The following is a 22715-nucleotide window of genomic DNA, read 5'->3' as shown; positions in this document are numbered from 1 at the left end:
CGAGTGCTGAGGACCCAAATTTGGGTCCTCGTGTTATGAAAAGGTTAACAAAATGTACAATAAAGGAATGGTTTTAGACATACAAGGTTTCTATCTCAAATCAAACACTTCCTGATCTACTATGAATTATGCATTATACACAGACCAATAAAACCTTTATTGATCCTAAAAAGCAAAGAAAAAAAACATTCTTCTTTCTAATTTGGCAATTTTTGCTTAATTTCTAAGAATCTGCCACGTAGTTATTGCTGATCAGGGATCAAAGTAGATTTAAAATTAAATGGGTCTGATATAATATTATATATATATATATATATATATAAATGTTAACTAAATGTTTAATGTTTTAACTAAAATGTTAAAATATTCAAATAGAGAAAAGCAAGAAGAACTATGACAGAGAAACATTCAAAGATCTATATACCTTTTCATTTGGGGCCTTTATAAAATCCCACAGCCTGACCACAAACTCTATAGAATAACTTAGAGTCTAGCAAGGGTATGATACTTCAATACCTTTTCTATAACGCTTTCAAGGTAAAACTATAGACTCCAACATACTTTATTCAACATGCAACTCTGCAATTCAGAATTTGCAAAGAACTTAACAGGGCTCGCACTTTACCAGTTATTTTAAAAGCAAAAATTTGAAAACTGTCATAGATTTAGATTTAGCCCCCCTGAGGCAAAAGTTTGTGAATAAGATTTCTAATTGTAGTTACATCTGCAGGTCATTAAGGCCGGTCTCTCTAGTTCCAAAGACTGACACATTTTGACATTGTGTTTTATAAAATAGCTCAAGGTGAGTCAGGCTGAAAAATGGTCCCTGTAAAGAGCAATTTTTAAGACTTTCCACAAATTGGATTTAGGTGTGAACTAACTTGTCAGTTTAGCTGAAGTCCCTCAAGAGGATAAAGCTAACTGGAATGAACACACATGAATGATAGCCCAAATCTATAACCAATGATGATTTAGAAAAGGCAGTTCAGACAGTGGAAATAAAATCATTTTTGTGGGTTGGTCACCAAGATGATCTGTGTTGCTGAATCAATCAAACATTCAGAGAAATCAATCAACAGACACCAAGTGCATACGCAGAGAGCAATAGGGGTCGATAAGAAGTAAGACCCAAAGCCTACTAGAACAGAAAATACCGTGTTGCAGGCACTCAAATGAGTGGGAGATTAAAGTAATATTAGTAAAATAAAACTGTTTTATCTTCTGTACTGCTGTGCTTTATAGTAAATCATTTACAACTTGATTTACACGTCCTAAACTCTTAAGCCCACCCAGCCCAGATCCAATGCCCATTTTTCACTTTCCATAAAGGTAGGTGAATGCTTTATATTTTTTCTTATAAATCTGTGAAAGGGCACTTTAACATTTCTAAAAGTCACTGAAATTGCCTTTTCAACAAATACTTTCAGTTTTATATCATCTTAAACACAAAATACAATTTAAATGTCAATAGAAAAAAATGTCTTGAAACACATATTCTTGGTTTGGCCCCCCTTGGCTGGTATCCTTGCAAAATAGTCATAACTTTTTGAAAAAAAAAAAACCTTTAATACATCTACCAACACTGTCTGGTGATGACATTTCTGTGTGTAATGGAGGTTTTAAATAGTGATAGTCACTTTTGTAACCTTGCTGTTAAACACAGTGTTTGCTTTGTGAACTGCTCTGGACACAGCCTATGATACAAAATGTAAATACTGTATGTGATCAAAGGCTCTGTCATATGCAGACTGGGTTCTTCTTTGGGAATAAAAACTTAACACTATGTGACCAGATTTTAAGTTTGACTAAATTGTGCTAATATTTGTCTAGCACAATGGCCCATCAAACCTTTGTGGATGAAATAGGCTGTAATTGATTTAGTCAAAATCTGCTGCAGTTAAAGTGAAGATCAATAAATAAGGTGTACCATATGTTATCAAAAGGACTCACATAGTGTTTCCTATCAGAATTAATTTTTTATTTAGAAAAAAATATTTTTCCTTTTTCAAATGACAAATTAATCAGACACTGTAACATGATATAAGCTCTGATAATGGATTCGCTGGAAAAAAAATCTTTTATGTCTAAACCTTTACATTGGTACCAACGTATTGCATTTAGAAATTATAATTGTGGAGATATTTTTATTTTTTTCCGTTGTGTCTTTTTCAGGAGAAAATGTTTCTGAGAGCCTCCAACAGGACAATGTTTGAGACCACTCTATTTAAACCAAAAAAGAGGAGAGTAACACTTAAAACCTGAGCATTGAAAAATGAAGCAAAACAAAATATCATCTTCAACTCTTAACAACAGAGCACAACTTGCACAAATCTTGGTATACACTAAAGTAATGAAAGCAGGAAATCCTCCCACAGGATTGCAGAAGTATTGTCTCCAACTTTCCCTGAGATCCATAGAAGGATAACGTGCCTAATTGTGTTTTTTTTTTTATTCTTTTGTTTTTTTTGTTTCTTTTTATCATCAATCAATCTAATCATCTATTCAGTTAAGGAGCCAATTTGTTATGTATCTCTTCTAAACCAAAATTCACATGAGGAAGGGGACTTAACATGAAAGACGGGGTGATTTGGAGGAGGCTTTGGTATTTCTGTGAAGTGAATTCTGGCATTCCCTCTTCTCTGTTGTTACTCAGGCTATTGTGTCTAAATGGAGCAAGAAAAAAAGAGAGGTGAGCTCGATTTTCATTTCCTATTGTCAAACAGGAACAGGCACAACATTGCTCGCTTCATCTGGCAAACAGGAAAGCATTGTTGGATTAAACACTTCTCACATGCAGACTCTCACCATTCACACAACACATTACAAAGCCTAACCATTATTAATAGTATTGTATCTAGAAACACCAGACATGAACCAAAGACAAACAATTGACGATTAAATTACTTTCCACTATTAAGAAAGATGTTAAAAACCGCTATGATAGGAGTATTTAAGAATATCAGGATGATTTATAAGGAGTTTGGACAAGTAGTGATGGGGAGAATTTTCACTATTACTACCAAGATTTCATAAAACCAGAATTTAGGAATAGAAAACAATTTAACAAAAAATTGTCTTAATTGTTTTATTTCAAATGACCTGAAGCTAAGCACAACTTGTGTTACTGGTCAAAAATAAAGCTGAATAATATTCCATTAGAAAACGTTACTGAAAAGTTTTACAGCATTTCTATTTGGATTCAAATCATGTAAAATCCTCTAAATCTATAATAGTAAAGCTCAATTCAATTTTAATGGAGGTTGTTTATATAATGCCAATTAACAACATGTTATCTTAAGGCCCATTACAGAGACAAAGCTTTAAAAATATAAATGTACAACCCATTTAATGGTTTTATGGAACAAGTGGGCTAAATTTGACAATAAGCAATAGAAAAAGCAAGCAGAGAAAGTAGAATGACATGCAGCTGAGAATTTGTTTAGACTCAAACCTTAATGAATGCATCAAGGGTTTTAATCTGTGCTTAGCCAGTGGACTTAAACAGCACTCTTAAAGCATGTCTGCCTGTGAGTTTTTACAAAGGAGGCACAAAATACTGTTCTTTTTAAGTAACAGGCTTTCACTTTGCTGGCACCTAGTTGCAAAAAGCGCAGCACACACCCTTGCCTTGAAGTTTATTTGGAGGCTCACGGCTTCCTCTGTGAACCGACATGAGGCTGAAAAAATGGCATAAGAGGTTATGGTGACAAAGAGTGAAAGCCATGTAACACCCAAGAGCAAAAAATTATTCTGGACTGAATCCTTAAATAGTCCTCTATAACAGAGCTGTCAACACCGCCAAGCTTTAAAAACAACAATCAAGGATTCTCTGTGGGTGGAGCAGTAGCCACTTATTAACTGATCATGGCTGAAAAAATTCTATGTCAGTTGCTGCAAGTTTAAGGAATACATCTATTATCACATTAATGCGTAATTCTGCTTGCAGACAGTGTTGTTTTTGACAGCCATCTTAGATTCTTAGTCTTCAGGACGAAAATTATTATTATTGAACACTTTTTACTCATTAAGATATGTAATAGTTCTGGTAGCTTTTGGTCGACTAAAACTTAAAAAAGGGTTTAGTGTAGTTTTAGTCAGTTTTATGTTGCAAAAAAAAGTTAACCTTTACAATTTCAAATATCAACTAGGTTCTTTACCAGACTGACTGACATACAGGAGACAGACAAGCTAACAAAATGTACAATAAAAGAATGGTTTCAGACATACAATGTTTCCATCCAAAAGCAAACACTTCCTGATCTACTACTAACCCTAACCCTATGCATTGCACACAGATCAATAAAAAATTTACTCCAAAAAAACAAAGAACAAAAACATTCTTCTTTGTATTTCGGCAATAGTGGCTTTATTTATTCAATTTACCCAAGTTACCGCTGCTCATGGGTCAAAGCAGATTTAAATTCTAAGGGGTCTGATATAAAACAAGAATACAGAGAGAACCTACATAATTGCCTTGTAATGCCATGACAATCCAGACCTAAATTGAATGAAAATGCCAACTAAAATGTTGAAATATTTAAAGAAAACAGAGAAAATGTTTTAATGACAATTCAAGGAAACATTTACATCATATTTAATTAGATCAAAACGAAAAAAAAAAATAAGAGAGAAATATTCAAAGTTCTATGTACCTTTTCATCTGGCTCTTTGTCCAAAAATAAACAGTATACAATGAAATATTTTCTTTGGATATAATCTTGGGATTCTTTTGGTAGAAATTAAAGAAGGTTTTGCATCACATCTTGTGAGCGGGAAAAACATAAATCTTGATATTTAGACAAAGGGATTTTTTACGCTTGGCGGAGAATGATCAGGCACATAAAGTTTATTAAGTAGCGAGAGCAGGAAGAGCAACACTGCTGATAGTGAACCATCAATGTGGAGCACAAGTGCATTGTGCGTAAAGACGCATATCTGCACAAGCACAGCCTGAAGAACAAAGTTTGTCAGAGTTCAGCGCGCAGTACTGGTGTTCTGTCAGACACCGAGACCATTCTGGATTATTTTCTACACTGCCGTTCTGCCTTGATCCATCTGTGGTCCTGTAGAATATGCAGTGCTGCAAGCCAGGTGGGCTGTGTAAACAAACAGGATGCAGCAGCACGGCTGATACTGCTTAGCAGATTAGAGCACAATGATGCATTTTAAATGTCTGTCCAACCACCCGCAATTTTTTTTATGTCTTGTGTTGTCGACGAAAACCTATTACTAGTCATGTTTTATTCATCAAAGATCCATGTTTAGCTTGTCATCAATTGAATAAAGACTATATTGTTAGACACCCTGTATCAATGTTTTATATTTAAACAGCACAGTTGTATGTATTCTCGCTGCAGAAAAAAAATACCAACAAGTTTTATAAAACATAACCTTCAACTTTAATTAGTTGGGTGAGGTTGACCACATTCCCTTTGTCCGCAGTTATACTCATCACATAAAGCTAATTATTAAAGGTATAATGAAGATTGTTTTTTTTTTCCGGGTAGATCATCAAAATAAGTGCTCCTCCTAATTGTCAATCATTCTGCTGATATGTTTACATAATGCCGTCCTACGTGCTCGTCCACATTTTCACTTACTGTACCAGTGGTGAGTCTGACATAGTAGAAAAATAGAAAATCTTCTTTTTGAAAGTAAGTGTGTATGAGCGATGCAAGCAGCAACTTTTAAACAGAGCATGCACAAGGAGAAATGGGCTTGTGCATGCTCTCGCAGGCGTTTAATAGGCGTTCCCACTCAGGAGCGGGTACAGGGTTATGCATGTGCTTTTTTTTTTTAAGTGGAAGGGTAATTTAAAAAATTTGCAGGTACGTTATTTAAAAGAGAGCTACAGTAATGCATTCCTTGAATGTAGAAACGGAGGCAATAAGAGTTCAGGTAAGAAGGGGAGGGACAAATCTGATGTCTGCCTCATAGGAGAACAATTTCCCACTTGACTGCCAGCAGGTCCAATCAGCTTCCAGAGGAGAACTTGATCAAATGTCAAAGTTAAAGTCAGAGTCACCATGAGTTACCATTTCAGCTGATGAAAACATTTTAAAAAAGTGAGATGTAATGTCTACCAGGAGAAAAGTGTGATATGTAGCAGCTCAGATCTAAATATAAAGCCCAGCAGTTACGCTGTGACACTAATTCTGCTGGTTTCATTTACAGATTAAGGGAGGAAGTTCAATACTCCACAAAGGCAGAGCGCTCTCAATCATCATGCTGCAGCCAATGCACTGCCGTTTAGTGTGCTTGATGAGCAAACATATGTCTGTTTACTAGTCACTTCATGCTCCATGCTACTCATTATTTCCAGAGGAAGAATCCTGATTTTTTAACGCATTGAGCGCATCCTCCCATAAACTATCAGCAAGGCCAGAGCCATGTGAGGTGGCCATATTTACAGCCCTGAAATAAATTGGAGGTTAACAATAGGGCCTGGCTGCTGCAGTTTATAGGGTGTTGTAAACTGGCTACTATGATTAAAATCTCTGTCAGGTGAAAGACAATAGTGCAGCCCTTTCTCTTGGGATGCAAGTGAAATATCTCTACACTCTCATCCTATTCTTCTCACTCTGTTATTCTGGTGACCTTATTTAAAAGTTTGTTTTTTTCTGGCCTGTTGTCCTTTTATCATCCCAGATACTGAAGTCTTGTTGAAAACAAAACAAAACAAAAAAAAAAAACGAAGAGTTTCTTGATATATACGTTTTTGTTTTTCATACCAACACCTTCAAATTTAAATTTTCTTCCAGGCATCTCAAGCCTGACAGGTAATAGAATTTACATGCCTCCCTGCCAGATAAAGTGTTGTTTATTTACATATTTCAAATATGTTTTTATACACAAATAATAGTAATACAAATGATGATACCATTGAAAACACAATGGCAACACCTTTTGCTCAATTCGTGACCACATATAAGGTAATAGGTAAGGAGATCATTTTTAATCTGAACCCAAATAATCACTGCCTGTTCTCTTCACTTTGACAATATTGTCCTCAAATAACGCAACATTTCACGAAGTAACGGTGGGACACTATCGCTTTCTGAAATCGAAGGAGCAGTGAAGAAAGACAAGGAGCTTGCTCGTTTCTCTGGTGACCAACCAGAATGCACCGCAATTAGATGAGGCAGAGCCATCTATTAGTGTGGAACATGCAGCGATTCTAAACCTCGAATGAGCAAATTTAACACCAGATGGTTTTAAGACCCTAAATTTAGCAGGTAGCTCTACAAGATCAAGCATGGTAGACATGTTTTTGTTAGGAATCTAGTTTGTGTGGCTTGTGTTTTGTGTTTTTCCTTTTCCACAACCAGGAGGTGCCCTGTCTTTGCTGTTCCTCCCTGAAAAACCTGCAGCTCATTGGATCATTATCTGGAGGAGTTTTTGAGCAGTGGGCTGTCACTACCTCGACGCCAGAGTGTTTGCCAGTTTTGGGTACTCTAGCCAAGCTGAATTTAGCTGAGTCTAACCTAGCTTTGTTTCTCTGAGTCTAACAAGTTTGTGTCTTTGCTCCGCAGCAGGAAGCTTTCCTGTGTTACTGGATTCCTGGACCTTCTCTCCCTTGGAAATCCAATGGACTTCTCTGGGTCCAATGCTCGTCAACCTGTCCGCCCTCCAACGTGTGCACCTTTCTCTGGAAAGGTCTGGATTCAAGGACTAACAAGGCCCCCTTCAAACAGGAGTTCCCAACCTTGCAAGATCTCAGAGCTTCCAAGATTCCCACGGTACCTGAACTGACCACTGAACTTCCCTTCTCACTTCCAGTTCCGGGTCACCAGCTCACTGAGTTCCCGATCCAACTCCTGTTTACTCCTTCAACAAACCTGTTAAACTTTTCCCGTGCTCTCTGAGTGGTTTCTCTGCATGTGGGTCAGATTTGTTAAACCGATCATGACAGTTTTGCTCTCTATACACTATGATAATCTTGGTTTAAAAATGAAACATGCACTTTGTTTAATAGTTGTTGCTATGTTTCCTGGCCTTTTTCATTGGGTCTTGAGCAACCACTGCCAGGAGTCTTCATTCCTTGTTCAACATATTAGCTCTCTCCATAACAGACAGAGTCAATATGTATATTTGGACCTGAGATGCAACATATTTCAGATGCAAAATAATAAATGCAATAAATAATGTGAATGTATTACACTGAAAAATATGAAATATCTATATGATGTGTTAGGTCTTAGGTTGAAGCCTGAGAGTGAGAGATCAACATAGAGCATGTGAGGCATGAGTTTCTGTTTCATCCAATTTAAATGTAATTGTCACTATGATTAGATATCTTACACGTCTAATCTGACACTTTCCATTGCTCCATTCCATGAGTCTATACCTCTAATGGAATAAGTTTCTCTCTATTTAGACCACAATGAAGCTGGAGCTCAGTAGCTGTGCAGCTCGTTATAGCTCAGACCTTTCTGTGTGATTTCATGTGACCAAACGCTTTATCAATGAGTTCTTTTCATCCCAGCTCACTCTTACTTTGTGACATTACCACTAAAAGTTAACGGTGGGTTATTTAACAGTGAAAACATTTCAGAGGTGGATTTAGTGCACTTGTGTTATCCCACCAGCTCCTTACGGGGACCTATTCAATCAAAAACAGTTGTAGAAGCTATCTGCACAAGTAGATGTTATATTTTACACACCTGGATTGAATTATTTCCCAATACATTTGTCAATTTGGTGTGTATTCAGATTTGTATTTCTGATTTATTCTTACAAGTATGTTATTATATATTTACATACCAGATTACACTCTTATATTATTTTAATATATATTCTAAAACTATCAGTATATCAAAAATAGGACAGTTAATGAAATTAAGTTAACTGGGAACCCTATTAAGATTGGGCAACTAAAAAATAATACCTATTAAGCAAATATGACTTAGACTTTTATAGGTATATGTTTAGCACTTGTCACAAACTTGTGTGCATTTCTTTCTATTGTCTAACATATAACTGCTGAATATAACAGAATAGACATTCAAGCTGCTATTACTTTACGGTTTGAGAGTACAAAATTAATTTGGGTCATTAAGTTGCAATTATATTTAGACAAAACACAAACATCATTATAAACATAAGCATAGCATACACAAACAATAGCATACAATAACTAGAAAAAGTAACTGGAAAGCAAAATACAGTATGGTTTGACAAGTTAAATTAAACTATTGCCTTTTCTTTAACTATTTGCAATAAGTTCTGCCTGTCTTTTTTTATTCTGTCTGCTTGTTTTTTTGTCAAAGCCTTTTCATCTTCAGTTCTTCTCTTTTTGCTTCATTGTTGCTTCCTGTCATGGAGTTGGACCTATGGCAGCAATCTGAGCAACCTGTAACTGACGGATGAAACGTAGAATGCAGAGCAAAGAATAAACTCCATCTATAATTAACGACAGGTCCACACACACAAACATATTCCCTCACATCTCCAAAAACATATGAATATGTATAGACCAAATGGTGGAAGTAGAAAACACACCTTGCATTAAATAGCCTAAATGCCAAGGTGTCAGCCTGTCAGAAAATAACCGGAAAACCACCTGGAGGGTCCGATGGTGGCGGCAAGCTCACAAAACAAGTGCAGCGCACACTCTGGGAAAGCAGCTTCTGTAATTGCCAAGCATGACACAGAGACTGTCAACTACTTAAGTTTTAGCAATCTGCAGAGAAAGAAAGGAGAGGTGCAAAGCAAACATTTGCTGTCTTTTCACACAAGTAGAGAGGAGCACAATTATATCCTCGGGTAAAAAGATAAGCTCATCTTCTTTCCTGTGGTTACCCTTGATTTTTTCTTATTTCCTCCTATCAAAGCGAGTCCTCCTTTTTGCCTACCTTTTCCTTGTACCCTGAACCATCTCTTTTTGCTTCTTGCTAAATATTCTGAGTGTTTCTTCAATAATGTCACAATTTCCTCCATATCTCCAGCAATAAATAAAAGAGCTGTAGGTTGTACCAATGCTTGTTTGCGTATTCCCACAGCCTTGCTCAAACTGAGGTATCACTGGGTCTCTTTATGTAGTGGTTTAATTAATTTTTAACTGAACTAGTATAAAAATATCTTTCTCCCAAACATGAGAGGGCATTTGTACTGAGTGTCCCAGCTGTCTGAACTCGACTCTCCCATGCTGTGTAATTGCAGTGAGGTCTTTCCATTTGTTCACAGACTATTATCTTTACTGAGAACCAGCTTAAGGGATCTTCTGTTTGTTTTTATCACAGGCATTCTGCTTTCATTGACAAAGTACAAAATTGCTTTTTTTGGTGGAGCACATTAGATATATTTCAAAAAGGTGCTAAACAAGACAGTCTATTATAAGGTCTATTATGATGCTATCATTTCTTGGTCATACATACATACAGCATACAAGTGTGTTAACTATCTTGTTCTCATATATTTTAGAAAAGCATTTTAGACTGGTAAAAATCTTTCAGATTGAGAATGGTTGAAAAGAAAAAAAAAAAATAAATGTTGAGGTGGAGGGCAGAAAAGGTAAAGCTCAAACAGTAGAGCAAACTTTTATAAAAATTAATAGTATATTGAAATACTATTTGACACAGATGACAAATTCAAACTTTTGAATCAGGATAAAAAATAAGCCAAACACACCCACTACTTTGTTAACATAGTTTCCCTCTTATGTGTCAGGTTCAATGGCTGAATCCCTAACCGGCCCCTAAACACTAACCCTAAGCACTAAACCTTTGTTTTCACATTTCCACAGAGGGTCCGCCATAACAAGGACCGTCCCAAAGCCCGCAGTGGGTAGGGCAAGTGGACCGTTCAGCCATTAAATAGGGAGTGTGCTTCAGTGTAGGCTCGCTGGAATTTGGCAGTGGGTGTAACGTGACCAAATAGAGGAGGAAACACGCACTTTTAAATGTAGGTTCCGCTGGTTTGCTGCATCTTCATCACACAGACAGAAAATCACAAGTTAGGAAAATTAAAAAACACGTCATGAATTCCAAAAGGGAAGGTCCTCTTTGAAATAATTCTATTTCAACATTTACATTTTATTTAAGAAAGGGGTAATATTTTATTTCATGTCAAGCTGAGCTTCTGTTACGCTCATGGGGCGTCACTGTATTTCCATAGCAATGACTGCTTTCCTTTTCCGTTGGAGGAAAGAGGCCATCCCATTCTCGTTTATACCCCCACCTTCATTCAATGTGCCTTCCACAGCTGTGGGTGTGTCTTCATTGGGGGTAACACTTGATAGTTATGGGGCAGTGTTTATTATATTTTCTCATTCTCCATCAGGGGACCTAATTGAGCTCATGGCTGATTGTCACAGGTGCATCCCATCAATCTCATCCATTAGCTGTGTTCATAAGGAGCCTGCTGCCAGCCCTTCAACGCCTGAGGGTTTTGCTCACGTGATAAAATTTAGGCAGTGTTCTCTCTTACCCGTTTCTAAGAAGAAACTTAACTTTATATTCTATTTTTGTTCTTTTTTTCCAGATGTTCAGATGAGTCTGCTGTTCAAACCTTTTGAACCCACTGTAAGATTTCAGTATTAATATTACTATTTTAAACTCTGGCTGGCAGCACTAAGAATTTTTCTACTTCATTACTCATGGATCAAGACCTGTCCACCTCCCACAAAGCCTCTCAAAATCACAAGAAGAATCAAGTCAGTCTCTTTCTCTGAGGTTCCTGCTTCAAGACCAAAAACTCCTAAAGCTGCTTTAAATCTGTAAGTGAAACTAACTTTCTGGATCCTAACCTTCATCCCCTTGGTGACCTGTCGACACATACATATAAGTAACCTTGAGGGAAAATGACAAACATCTCAAACCATCTGCAACTCAATCTAACTGAGCATCTCCTCCAAGATTATCCCTGCACCAAATCTTATCCTGGAATGCTGTTCATTTACAAGATTCTGAGGCTTAGATATTTGCCTAACACCATGACATTATGTCTGTATCTTTTTGGACCAGTAAATTACAAAACAGACCTGTAACATGTAAAGCCAACACATCAAAAATGAACTGATGGTACTTTCTATTCTCAACCCCCCACCATTCATTATGAGCTCAACCTCTGGTCAAAGTCAAATCAAGCTGAGTGGTTGTGAAACAAATTTTACTTAAGGTGGTTGCCATGGAAGCCCAGTTAGCTGCTTGTTTCCTCTCTTGCAACAAATGCTGGTGAGTAGAAAGTACGTGGTACGTGGGTGTGCAGCTTCATGCAGCGCAAAAATAAAAACACTAAAGTTCAAATGCAAAGTCACAATAAGTTCTTCACATGAAAGTTTAGAGGGAACGGTTGTCTTTAAAACATACTGTAGCACCTTTTCACATCACATCTTTTCTAGGGTACCGCCATTTTTGTACAGGCCTGTTTCATATGTTTATTTTTATATCATTCTTTTGAAGCATGGTTGAAAAACAACTTTTGATTGTAATTTCTTTTCTTAGATGTTGTGTGTATTTAGTCCAATTTAAGTTATTTCTGTGACCATTTCGAGTTGTTCTTTTATTAAACAAGGGGTTTATACAATTGTGTCCATATGTGTAAATGAAGGTCGCATTGTGTAATATATATTTTAGCATTTGCTTCCCAAGTCTACTGTTAAATTTAAAGTTATAGCCAATTGATATTTATACACTGGTTTAAAAAGAACCTTGTGACAATGTACAATACAATTTACAATAATTAAATGTCAATAGACTTCAAATAATGAACTGTTTTGTACAAAAAATTTGGGTGATTAACCCAAATCATGCTTTTAGCCAAAAATAGCAAGAATGTGATGAAAAATTATCAAGTTTTGTCTTTGAATATACGGCTGATATTGATTGCAGCTGGATTCTGAAAGCTAATATAGGCTATTTTTAAATGACTGACGTCATAATGTCACCCACACACACACACAGACATATTCTGCCTTCCCGCAATACCTTTAATTTAACAAAAAACAAAAAAAAACAAACTGAGATTTAATAGTTTTGGCAATGTAAATGGCCTGTATAGTAGCTTTGAGTCAGGGGGACTCCAAAGCACTCAGTGATGCATTCATTCATACAGACATTTACACACTGATGGAGGCAAAAGAATAATAAATCATTCTGTACCATGAGCTCTAGATAATGCCAATGGACATTCATGTATTCCAGACAAACAGGTGACCCAATTTACTAGTAAAATATGAATCCACTATATCTAACTTCTTCTGTAACTAAATCCTTATAAGCAATCTGCTGCTTCTCTGCTAGATTCAGTTAAGATTATGTATATTGGCAATCATGTGCTACTCAATGCTTTTTTTGGAGAATGTAAAATTGTAATTACCATAACCTTTTCAATTTTAGATGGTAAATTCAATATTGTTTTACTTAATATTTCTGAATCTGACATTGACAGACGTTATTAGCTATTATTCAGTCTCTTTGAGGTAACATGTGCTGTATTTGAAAAGTTATTTATTTTTGTTTTACACAGTTTGCCTATTGTGTTATTCAAGTGAATTCCTTGTAATGTGATCATACCAGCATTTTTTTCCATATTTTTGTGCTTCTGAGTTGCACAATTTGGATTTTTCAAAATCACATAATAAATTAGGATTTTGGGAGTTTGGTTTAATGCTTGTTAATGGATGCCTATCGAAGTTGAATAAGCATGTTGCCTCTGGAAGTTATACCATAAAATTTCTATTCCTAATCTTATATTATTCTTTTAACATCCAGTGTGGGACTTTCCCTCATTTATCAGACATAGACATACAGATTAAATACTCTGACATTTTAATATTATATTATGATTTGATTATTCATTTCCCCCAAAACAACTGCAAAACCTGGGAAAACTTCTGCTTCAGCATTAAATGAGAATCAATGGTCAAAGATGCATTTGACAAGGGCAAATACAGATTCACGCGCACTGTCACTTAGGAGGTCAGGAATCAAAAGAACAAAGAGGCTAAATTGGCCCATAAATTATAGATGAAGAGAAACACATTTATAGAGCTAAACAGAACAGCCAGATTTTTATGCCTTGTTAACATGCATTCACATAAAGACACTCATCATAGTATCTGAGTAAAATACTACCCACAGTGTTTATACATTGAACAGTTATGATTAACCATAAACTGCACAGCTGTGTTCTATACTAACTGTAAATCGAAATACGAAACAATTTTTCTGCCAATAGCAGGACTCTGATGCTTTAGTGCATGTTTACTGCAAAGGGATGAGTGCAAATCATTTAAGTTGTCGTCGTTCTAAGCTGACCACATTTATCAGTTGCAATTTAGTGAACATACTGCATGACAAATAAAATGCAAATCAATTTCATAAAGATTCCACTGCAAGCATTCTGACACACTTTAGAGACTTCAGCAAAAATGCTTACAGTGCAGCCGAATATTTGAGCCTCAGGGCACAAGCCTGATTCATTTACAGAGCAGATTTCATTTGAGTTCTACAGAGAAGCTTTAACACCATCAGGCAGGTTTAAAGTTTGAAGGCAGGCTATTCAAAAAAAAAAAAAAGAAACCCTGCCAGCTTTCCCTCACGACTCTTATCTTGCAGAGCACATTTCCTAAGGTTCTTGCTTAAATCAATTCTTAAGGCTGCTGCATTTTATGAAATAAGATATATCGCCTTGTTCTTTTCTCAGCTGGTTCCAACTGCAAAACAGAAGCTGCACACCAATATTGTCACTGTTAGGTGTTAAAGTTTGACTTTCTTGGGGTCTTATATTCCTGCAGCCACTAGCCTGTCTTTCTGTGAAGTATGATTGATGTTATACTTCATATTTTGCTAACAATGTTAGATCTGTGAATGACAGCGTTGACACAAAGTAAAATAATCATGTGGAATCAAACTATTTTCTTCCTTAATATACAGTCTTTTGTGATATATATGAAATATGCTTGCTGAAACAAAGATAAATATAGACAAGCCAAATACAATCTGAAATGTGAACTTTTCCAATGCAGTCTTAACATAGAAGCTATACTGAACAGGTTTTGTTCTGAGTTTTCAAGGAGAAGATTGGTTGCTAAGGTTATATTAGTATGCCTTATTTATCTGTATTTGCTCAAGTTTGGGTGTTGTATTTGATTTGCTAATTGGAAAATTTGCTCTGTCAATCAAATATGTGAAAAAGGCTGTGAGCATGCCTAAGCAGAACCATGTCTCCACGACAAGAGCCAGATTTAAACAGCCTGGAATAATTGTAGCATTGATCAGTTCAGTTAATTACAAAAACAATCAAGTGTAAGAAAGTGCAGTTAAAAGAGTCTCTTGTAACTGATTAATATTGCAGTGGCAATATCAATAGTGAATGTTTTTTTACTCTATTTATTATACTGCATAAAAAAATACTGATTCAAAAACAATGTGTAGGCTTTGGCTTAAAAATAAAAAATAAAAATCTAATTCTCAAAGATTTATCAAGATAAACGTAACAGATTCCTTCCTTCTAAATTCAGATCTGACCAAGTGGGCTCTGCTTCTGCTCTGAGGCTCCTAATATTGGTTATAGTTTATACTGGCTAAAAATGTAGTGAATGTTCAATCATTTCAAACTGTCTGTTTTCCCGTCCTAATTCTTGCACACTTCAAGCAGTTTGGCTGATACCCCGGGCAAGATAAAACTTTGACGTAAACTGCCTGTCAGCACGAGTGGCAAGAGATCTGATCAATTGAGGTTGAGGAAGAAAAAATCAATAATAAATTGCCTGCCCAAGGCTGAGATGATGAATAATGCATCCCAAGGGAGTGTAAAATGTTTTATTTTCCTTTTTTGCTATACTGCAAAATGGGGAAAAACAGCTCTAAAGGATATAAGATGTTTAAAAAATGTTTTTAAAATAAATATATAGATTCAAGTCCACTTGTTGAGGACCCCAATAATTAAAAAGGTGACTTTTTTAAGCACTGCATTCCAAAGGCTATCGTTGACTTTTACCAAAAATATATATTTAAGATATTAAAGGTTTGATTTATATAAATTTTTCATTGGAAAATATGGATGTCAGGGAATAATTGTTTTAAACAAAAAAAAACAAAAATCACACTTGCCAGTTATGGAACCTTAACATATTTCTTGAAAGTAAAGTAACTGACTTTGTTCTTTGTATTGTAATCTGTAATCTTAATGTTTACTTATTTGTTGAGTCTGTTAAAAATGGGAGAGGGAGGAGAACATATCATTAGGTAAATCTGTGATGATTTCCATAAATCAAGAAATGGCTGCAAGCAACAAAAAATAAATAAATAAATAAATTAAAAAAAATTACCTAAATGTGTCCATATCTGCAGTCAGGGTTATAACTAAAACAATCAAAACTACTGGAATTATAGCAAATAAAATATGACATAAGCTCAAGTTTAGAAGACCGCTGTCCACAAAAAATGTTTCACTTTAGTATATGCTCCTCAGGGGTGCCAGTGTCTGTGTTGGACACCGTTGATCTAGTTGGGGAGTTTTGTGTGTCAAACAATATATTGATTAAAAAAAAAAAGGCTCTGGTATTGAACTGAAAACCAGGTCTCTGATGGAGAAAATGTCCTCATAATCACAGCATGATGGACATAATTGATTTCATCTGAGATGACACATGTCATCTCAAGGCACTTTACACATAAGACACCCTTAATTCCCTTTATAGTGTGAGTTACTTTCTGCTAATAAATAAAAAAACAAAGGTCTACAAAACAAGATATTTGGAACAGAAAAAATTTATGACTCTAGACTCTAAACTTTTACAAAATCACAAATGACCTCGTGACTGGAACAGTTTGACTTTACAACAGAAACAATTTTACAACAGAATGTTAGTAATAAAATTCGCCAATGACCGAACTATTCTCGGCTCACTGTCCTGCCTGTTATACATGCCTCTGCATTTTGCTAATATCAACAGACTACACTGTTGTAAAAACCACACTGACTGTTTAGCTCACCTTTATGTCAAGCAGATGGGCGACCCACAAAAAAACGTCTTGTGCTTTAACTATTTTGGTTTAATCATTTTGTCTCAATTACAAATCTTTTACTGCTGTAATGTTATAAATAAGGCTTCATTGAGTTACACACTAATTATGTTAATCAGATTTTTCCAAATGCAAATAGACTGTTTAGATAAAAGTGTGTCTAAAATAAATACTTATCCAAATAATCCAGATTTAAAACCTTTTTAAAGTTTTGTATTATCATGCATATTAACAGAGATTATGATACTTTTTAAAAAGAAATACACATGATGTTGGAAAACACAAGGGGAGGAAATTATAGCTAATATAAAAATGTGGGTACAGAGCCTGGAAGTTGCAGGTTCTTCCAGCAGATTTTAATCCCACAAAGATAAAAAATCACATTTTAAATCAGATGGTAAGTACTTTAATTTGTTTACTTGGCAAAGGGATTTAAACTACAGAGTTTAAAAAAGTTTGCATAAGAAATTCTTAGAATGTATTTAATTCAATTTGAATACTTTCTTCCGATATTATTTGTGCACTGCAAGTCTCTGCTCTTTGAATGAGGACATCAAAGTAAGTGCCTCCACACCAGGAGCATGGAAATTATGTGTTTTTGAGTGAAAAAAAAAATATTTTTATGAAGTTGCTTAAATTCGATTTATCTGAGTAATGTAATTTTACTGATTATTAACTGCACTTATTTTCAAACAATTTAGTTAATTTTCCGTTTGCCTGTAGTTCTGGTAAAAAAAATTAGAACCCTTTTAAAATTGATTCCTAAGTCACAAATGCATTATAATTTTTGATTCAGTAACAAATGTTGTCAAATTACATCTTTCAAAGATGATTTAAATCATAAGATTCGTTTTTTTGACTTGACTAGGAACATTAACTGGGTATTTAATGCTGTTATTTGAAATGTGACTTCTGTTCTTAGTGAGAAAACTTCCGACTTGCAAAACAGTAACTTGATCCCACCACTGCTATACTGAGAGTATTGAAGAAACAAGTTTTTCGTTTTTATTCATACTTTAAAAGCCAGAATAGCTCCATGAGCAACTACTGAAACCTTTGGTTGTCAAAGCAGCAACACTATATTGCAGAAAAGTATGAAACCCATAAAAAACATAAAAAGTTGTTTTAAAAAAACGCCATAACAACAGACTGTTATAATTTACTTAGTCTAGCTTTAGATTATTTTGTAGTTCTTTACCCAAATGTCCTATTTGATCCCAGTTATGCACATTAGATAGGGACTATATCAAGAAATGCATTAATAATAAAAATTGATACAAACTGGAATAGGCTTTATAGACAAATATATTGTCCTTATTATGGTCAGAATGTGTATAATTAATGAAGCTTCTGAAGATTCCTCAGACAATTACTTTCTAAAACATGCAAGTCCTGTGACAGACCCAAATGTACTGTAAGACCTCTTGTTGATAGTCTGAGGTAGAATAAGACTAACCTCCTAAAACTTCCAAGCTTTCAGAGCCCTTTGTGTAAAGAAAATTATGGGTAGTTGAGAAAATAATAGGTCTAGAAGAAAAAAAAAAAAGTTCTACTTCTTAACAGCACCCTAACAGCAGTCTGGAATAAATGAAAAGTTTATGGATCATATCACCACAAAGAATGATTCACGATGTAACGTCACTTTTGTCCTTTTATTTTAGAAATATAACATAACACATAGCATCATATATAGAGGTATCAAATTTTCTCAAGTTAGCATTTAGCTGTTCAGTTCAGCTTATCTGGATCTTTCAAATCCATTAATTAACAGTTTAATGATGCACCAGCTAAGCATTCCCAGTGCAATTCTTATTTCCATTTTCTCTGACATCTGACCTGATTTTAGATCTTTAGTTCTTATATTTCTTCCTAACGGCTGTAAAATATGAAATAAAAATGTCCTTCTGGGGTCAATCTTGGATCTAATTGGTAATGAAGTGAATATAAGATTATCTCGATTTAAGTACTTTGACTTAATTAAATTCTAATTAATGAAAAGAGGATTAACAGTGCAATTTATTAGTTGTTCCTTATATAGACAGAAAAATGGAGGAAATTATTTGTAATGCATTGAATGAATATAAAAATATGATTCTTCAATAAAAAACCTTTAAGTCACTAATTTCCAGCTATTCAAGAGAGAGATGCGTGCAGGGCTAATAATATGCAATGGGTTTAGAATAGCTGACTATGTTCACAGTAGCAGTTTCATATCAGACTAAAAACTAATTTCACAGCACTTAAACTAAATAGGAATTAGATATTAAGGGAAATACAAGAAGATCACCTGTACAGCATATTAAAAAAGTTACTGAAGCAATAGCCTTTCTGGGCTTGAAATCTTATCAGAATTTGCAGCAGTGGGTGGAGGCAAAAGCCTAAACTGTAAGAATTGCATTAGAAAATGTAAAGATGTCCAAAACGAAACGTTTGCTCAAAATGAATAAAAAAAAATAAAAAAAAATAAAAAAAAAATTTGATGATATATGATATCTTTATTAGTACGTTCTTGAATGATCTGGAACAGATCTTCAGCAACTGAATCATTATTACAGAGCACAAATACAATTATTGCTGCCATGATGTGCTGCTCTACACACAGATACATAAAACCCTGTTAGTCAGAGAGATGTGGGTGGTGTGGGGAATATGTATTAAGGCAGGGACACATCTCTGATAAGAATCTCTTTAAGAAAACAAAACAAGGATTTATAATAAACACTCACTGCTGCCTCATCCTCCCTACTGTCACTGGTGTCCTCGCTCTTGTGGTGTCCGGCAGAGGAGCGAGCGTCCCTCTTTCGGCTGGCATCCGTCCCATCCGTCTGTCTCTCTCCATCTGGACAAACAGGAAGAAAATATTGAACTTGTTCAGATGGCCAGCAAGGATCATTATCTTGACAAACGTTATAGACTTTGTCATCCCTACGTTATTATCCTCTCCATTTTCATCACCAGCAGTAATTACATTATTTTTATTCCAATCGCAATCATCAATTACAAATATCATAATTTCCATCATTGCAGAGGTCAACAATGAAATTGTGTCATTTCTCTTTTTTTCCAAAGAAAAGACTAATAAAAGTGGATTGATGAGTGTAGCCTAATTCATAAAGGATAACACTTGAGAAATATATGGTTTATAGTATACAAAAAGATATTCCGTAAATAGCATTTGATGCATTAAAGTTACAGCAGAGTGTTACTCTAAAACGTTTTGATGCACAACGGAAAAAGTTGCCTTTGATTTCCATGATTTTGGTGCTGATGGTTGACTTGATTGCTCATTTCATTCAACTGTGTAGCTCTGTTCCTCATGTCTGCTTATCTGATCCACCTGCTCCTGCTTCTATTTAAACTCCTTGATGCCAGCCATCAGTGCCAGATTATCCTTGAGCCTTTGGTGTAGGGAGTGCTTGAGCATTACTAATAGTGTTCTGTTTGCCTGCTCCTGACCTGTTTCTGTATTGGGACTGTTGAGCCTGCCGGCCCCTGTCTTAACTGTGTACCTTTTTTTTTTACTCCTGTTGGATTGTTCTAAGGACTGAACTTGTATCTCCCTTTTGACTTTACACTGTGGATTATTCTGCCTTCCTTCGTCTGCTTTGATCTGATCTCCTGTCACCTCTGCAGATCTTCTAGGCTTCCTTATCTGGAACTCTCTGGTAGTGTCCGCTGCATCTTGCCAGCTGACCGGATGGAATCATCCTAATTCTCTGGGCACAGACTAAAGTCTCAAACCAGGATAGTGACTATTCTTAAGCATCCTCCATCAGATTATCGTGGTCACTAACCTGTGTTTCTCTCCTATAGATGTGCCTGTCTTAGACTTCCTAGCCGCTGACACTGCATATCCGCTTTTTTAAATAAACGCTTTTAAGTTAGTTCACTGTCTGCTTGCCTGAATTCTGGGTCCTACTTTCTGAGCCTTGACATTAATGGCAAAAGTTCCCTTTACTGGGAGTGAAAAACTAATGTTTATGTGTGTAGGCATACTTTTCAAAGTGTGTGTGTTTTCAGAACATTGGTTGAGAGAGAGCGCTAATGATCTCTCTGTGCTCCAAGTAAAACCCAGGGAAACACAGTTATGTATTATCAAACTGAAGGATTTTCAACAGTTCACGGGGGTCATGTTATTCAGAGCTAACAGAACCACACATCGCCCCAAAAGAGTTGCTGTAAACATTTCCAGCTCATAAAAAAGGAGAATCCATTCCCTGTTCAGTCCAACCTTCTTTTATTTGTATTTGACTCCATTTGATTCCATTTGGCTCTCATGCACAACACAGTAAATGCAAGGATGGGATTCAATAAAAGATGGCGCCTGTGTTATTGACTCCCTCATAAAAAGTTATAGTGACCGAGTGTGTGAGGGGTGGGGGTGACTTTGTGCTCTCCAAAGCTGAATGCATTACAGTAAAATTGGTTCATTACTGTCTGCCTGACCCCGGTGGATGTTTTTTTCCACACACATACTTCAAAGTACACAAAAGCATGAAGATAAGTGCGTGGTTATGCATGAGCTCACACACGCACAAAACCAGTGAATGTGTTTAAAATACTAAACAGGGAGAATGAGCAGCAATAAACCATAATGAAGACTAATAGTTTTCCAATATGTTCCCCTAATAACAATCCTGAGTGGGTTGTATTGGATGCAATGATTGAAGAAGAGGCGGAGCTGTGGAGAGACCATTGGAGATTAAAAGACAACTAGAATGCAGGCTCTGTTTCTTCTTCATTCATAAACAGAAACAATATTGTACAGCAGAGATGCTATAAGCAAAGCTGCAAAACATAATTGCTTTTGATATGTCTGAACTACTTTTTGAAAGTGAGGTAAATAGAATCTACACTAAAGATTTCCATTCTTCTTTTGCTTGGATATCATCATCCCTGTCCTACTGTCTTAGCATCTAAATCCAGACAGTTCTAATAAAATATACTTTGAGCTGAGAAACAAAATCTACAGCTCACGACGAATTACTTTCTATCTTTTCTAAGCGCTCTAGAAAACAAATCTAATACCAATAAATAGAAATGAGGACTTTCCAAACTTTCCAAGCCATTTGAGATAACAAACAATTTAACTATGTAAAGAATGTAGTACTATGCTAGATGCATTAATTAATGTTAAATTTGACGTAGTACTTTACATCTAAAGATTATTCTAAACATCTCTTGGAGCAAGCTGAGGTGTAGACAGTTTCTAGCTCTCACATTGCTTTACACAGACCACATGGTTCTTAATACTTTGATGTGTACAAATTTCTAGGAGGCAGTGGGGAAGTTTTTAAACAGCCTATAAAATTATTTTTGAGGAGATTCACAGTAGCAGCTTTAAATGGAAGGGAGAAGTCTTAAGATTTGTGCAATGCTAACTCTACCCTACTGCGCCTGCTGATAGTCTGATAGTTCCAGATGTTTCAACGTTTTCATGTTTCATGTGACTGGCTGATCTGCTGTTAGTGTTGACAAGAACCTAAAAAGGTACATGTAAGGAAGTGGCCAGTAAGAGCATCTCTGATATTCTTTTCGTTAAACTTATAGTGGAGGATTTTCACAAATTTTTGAAAAGACATGCCCTCTCGATTTTAAATAGAAAATGCACATGCACAACTCTGGTGCCCATTTCTCCTTGTGTATGCTGTTTAAAAGTTGCTGTTTGCATTGCTCATACAAGCTTACTTTCCTAAAGAAGATTTGCAATTTTTCCACTATATCAGATTCACCACTGGCAAGTGA

At 35.7% G+C, this 22715-nt stretch overlaps 1 protein-coding gene across 1 annotated transcript in view; it reads right to left on the bottom strand.

The window, feature by feature from the left end:
• The window catches only part of b4galnt4 (beta-1,4-N-acetyl-galactosaminyl transferase 4), a 212030-nt gene that overhangs the window by 117718 nt on the left and 71597 nt on the right, over positions 1-22715 (bottom strand). The window contains exon 2 of the mRNA XM_015375728.1: positions 19697-19809. Within this exon, the coding sequence (XP_015231214.1) occupies positions 19697-19809 (113 nt within the window). The remainder of the gene's footprint in view (positions 1-19696; positions 19810-22715) is intronic.

Source organism: Cyprinodon variegatus, unplaced genomic scaffold (genome assembly GCF_000732505.1).
Source record: "Cyprinodon variegatus isolate N-32 unplaced genomic scaffold, C_variegatus-1.0 Scaffold124, whole genome shotgun sequence".
NCBI classification, from domain to species: domain Eukaryota; kingdom Metazoa; phylum Chordata; class Actinopteri; order Cyprinodontiformes; family Cyprinodontidae; genus Cyprinodon; species Cyprinodon variegatus.
This window is presented reverse-complemented; position numbering and strand designations above follow the sequence as displayed.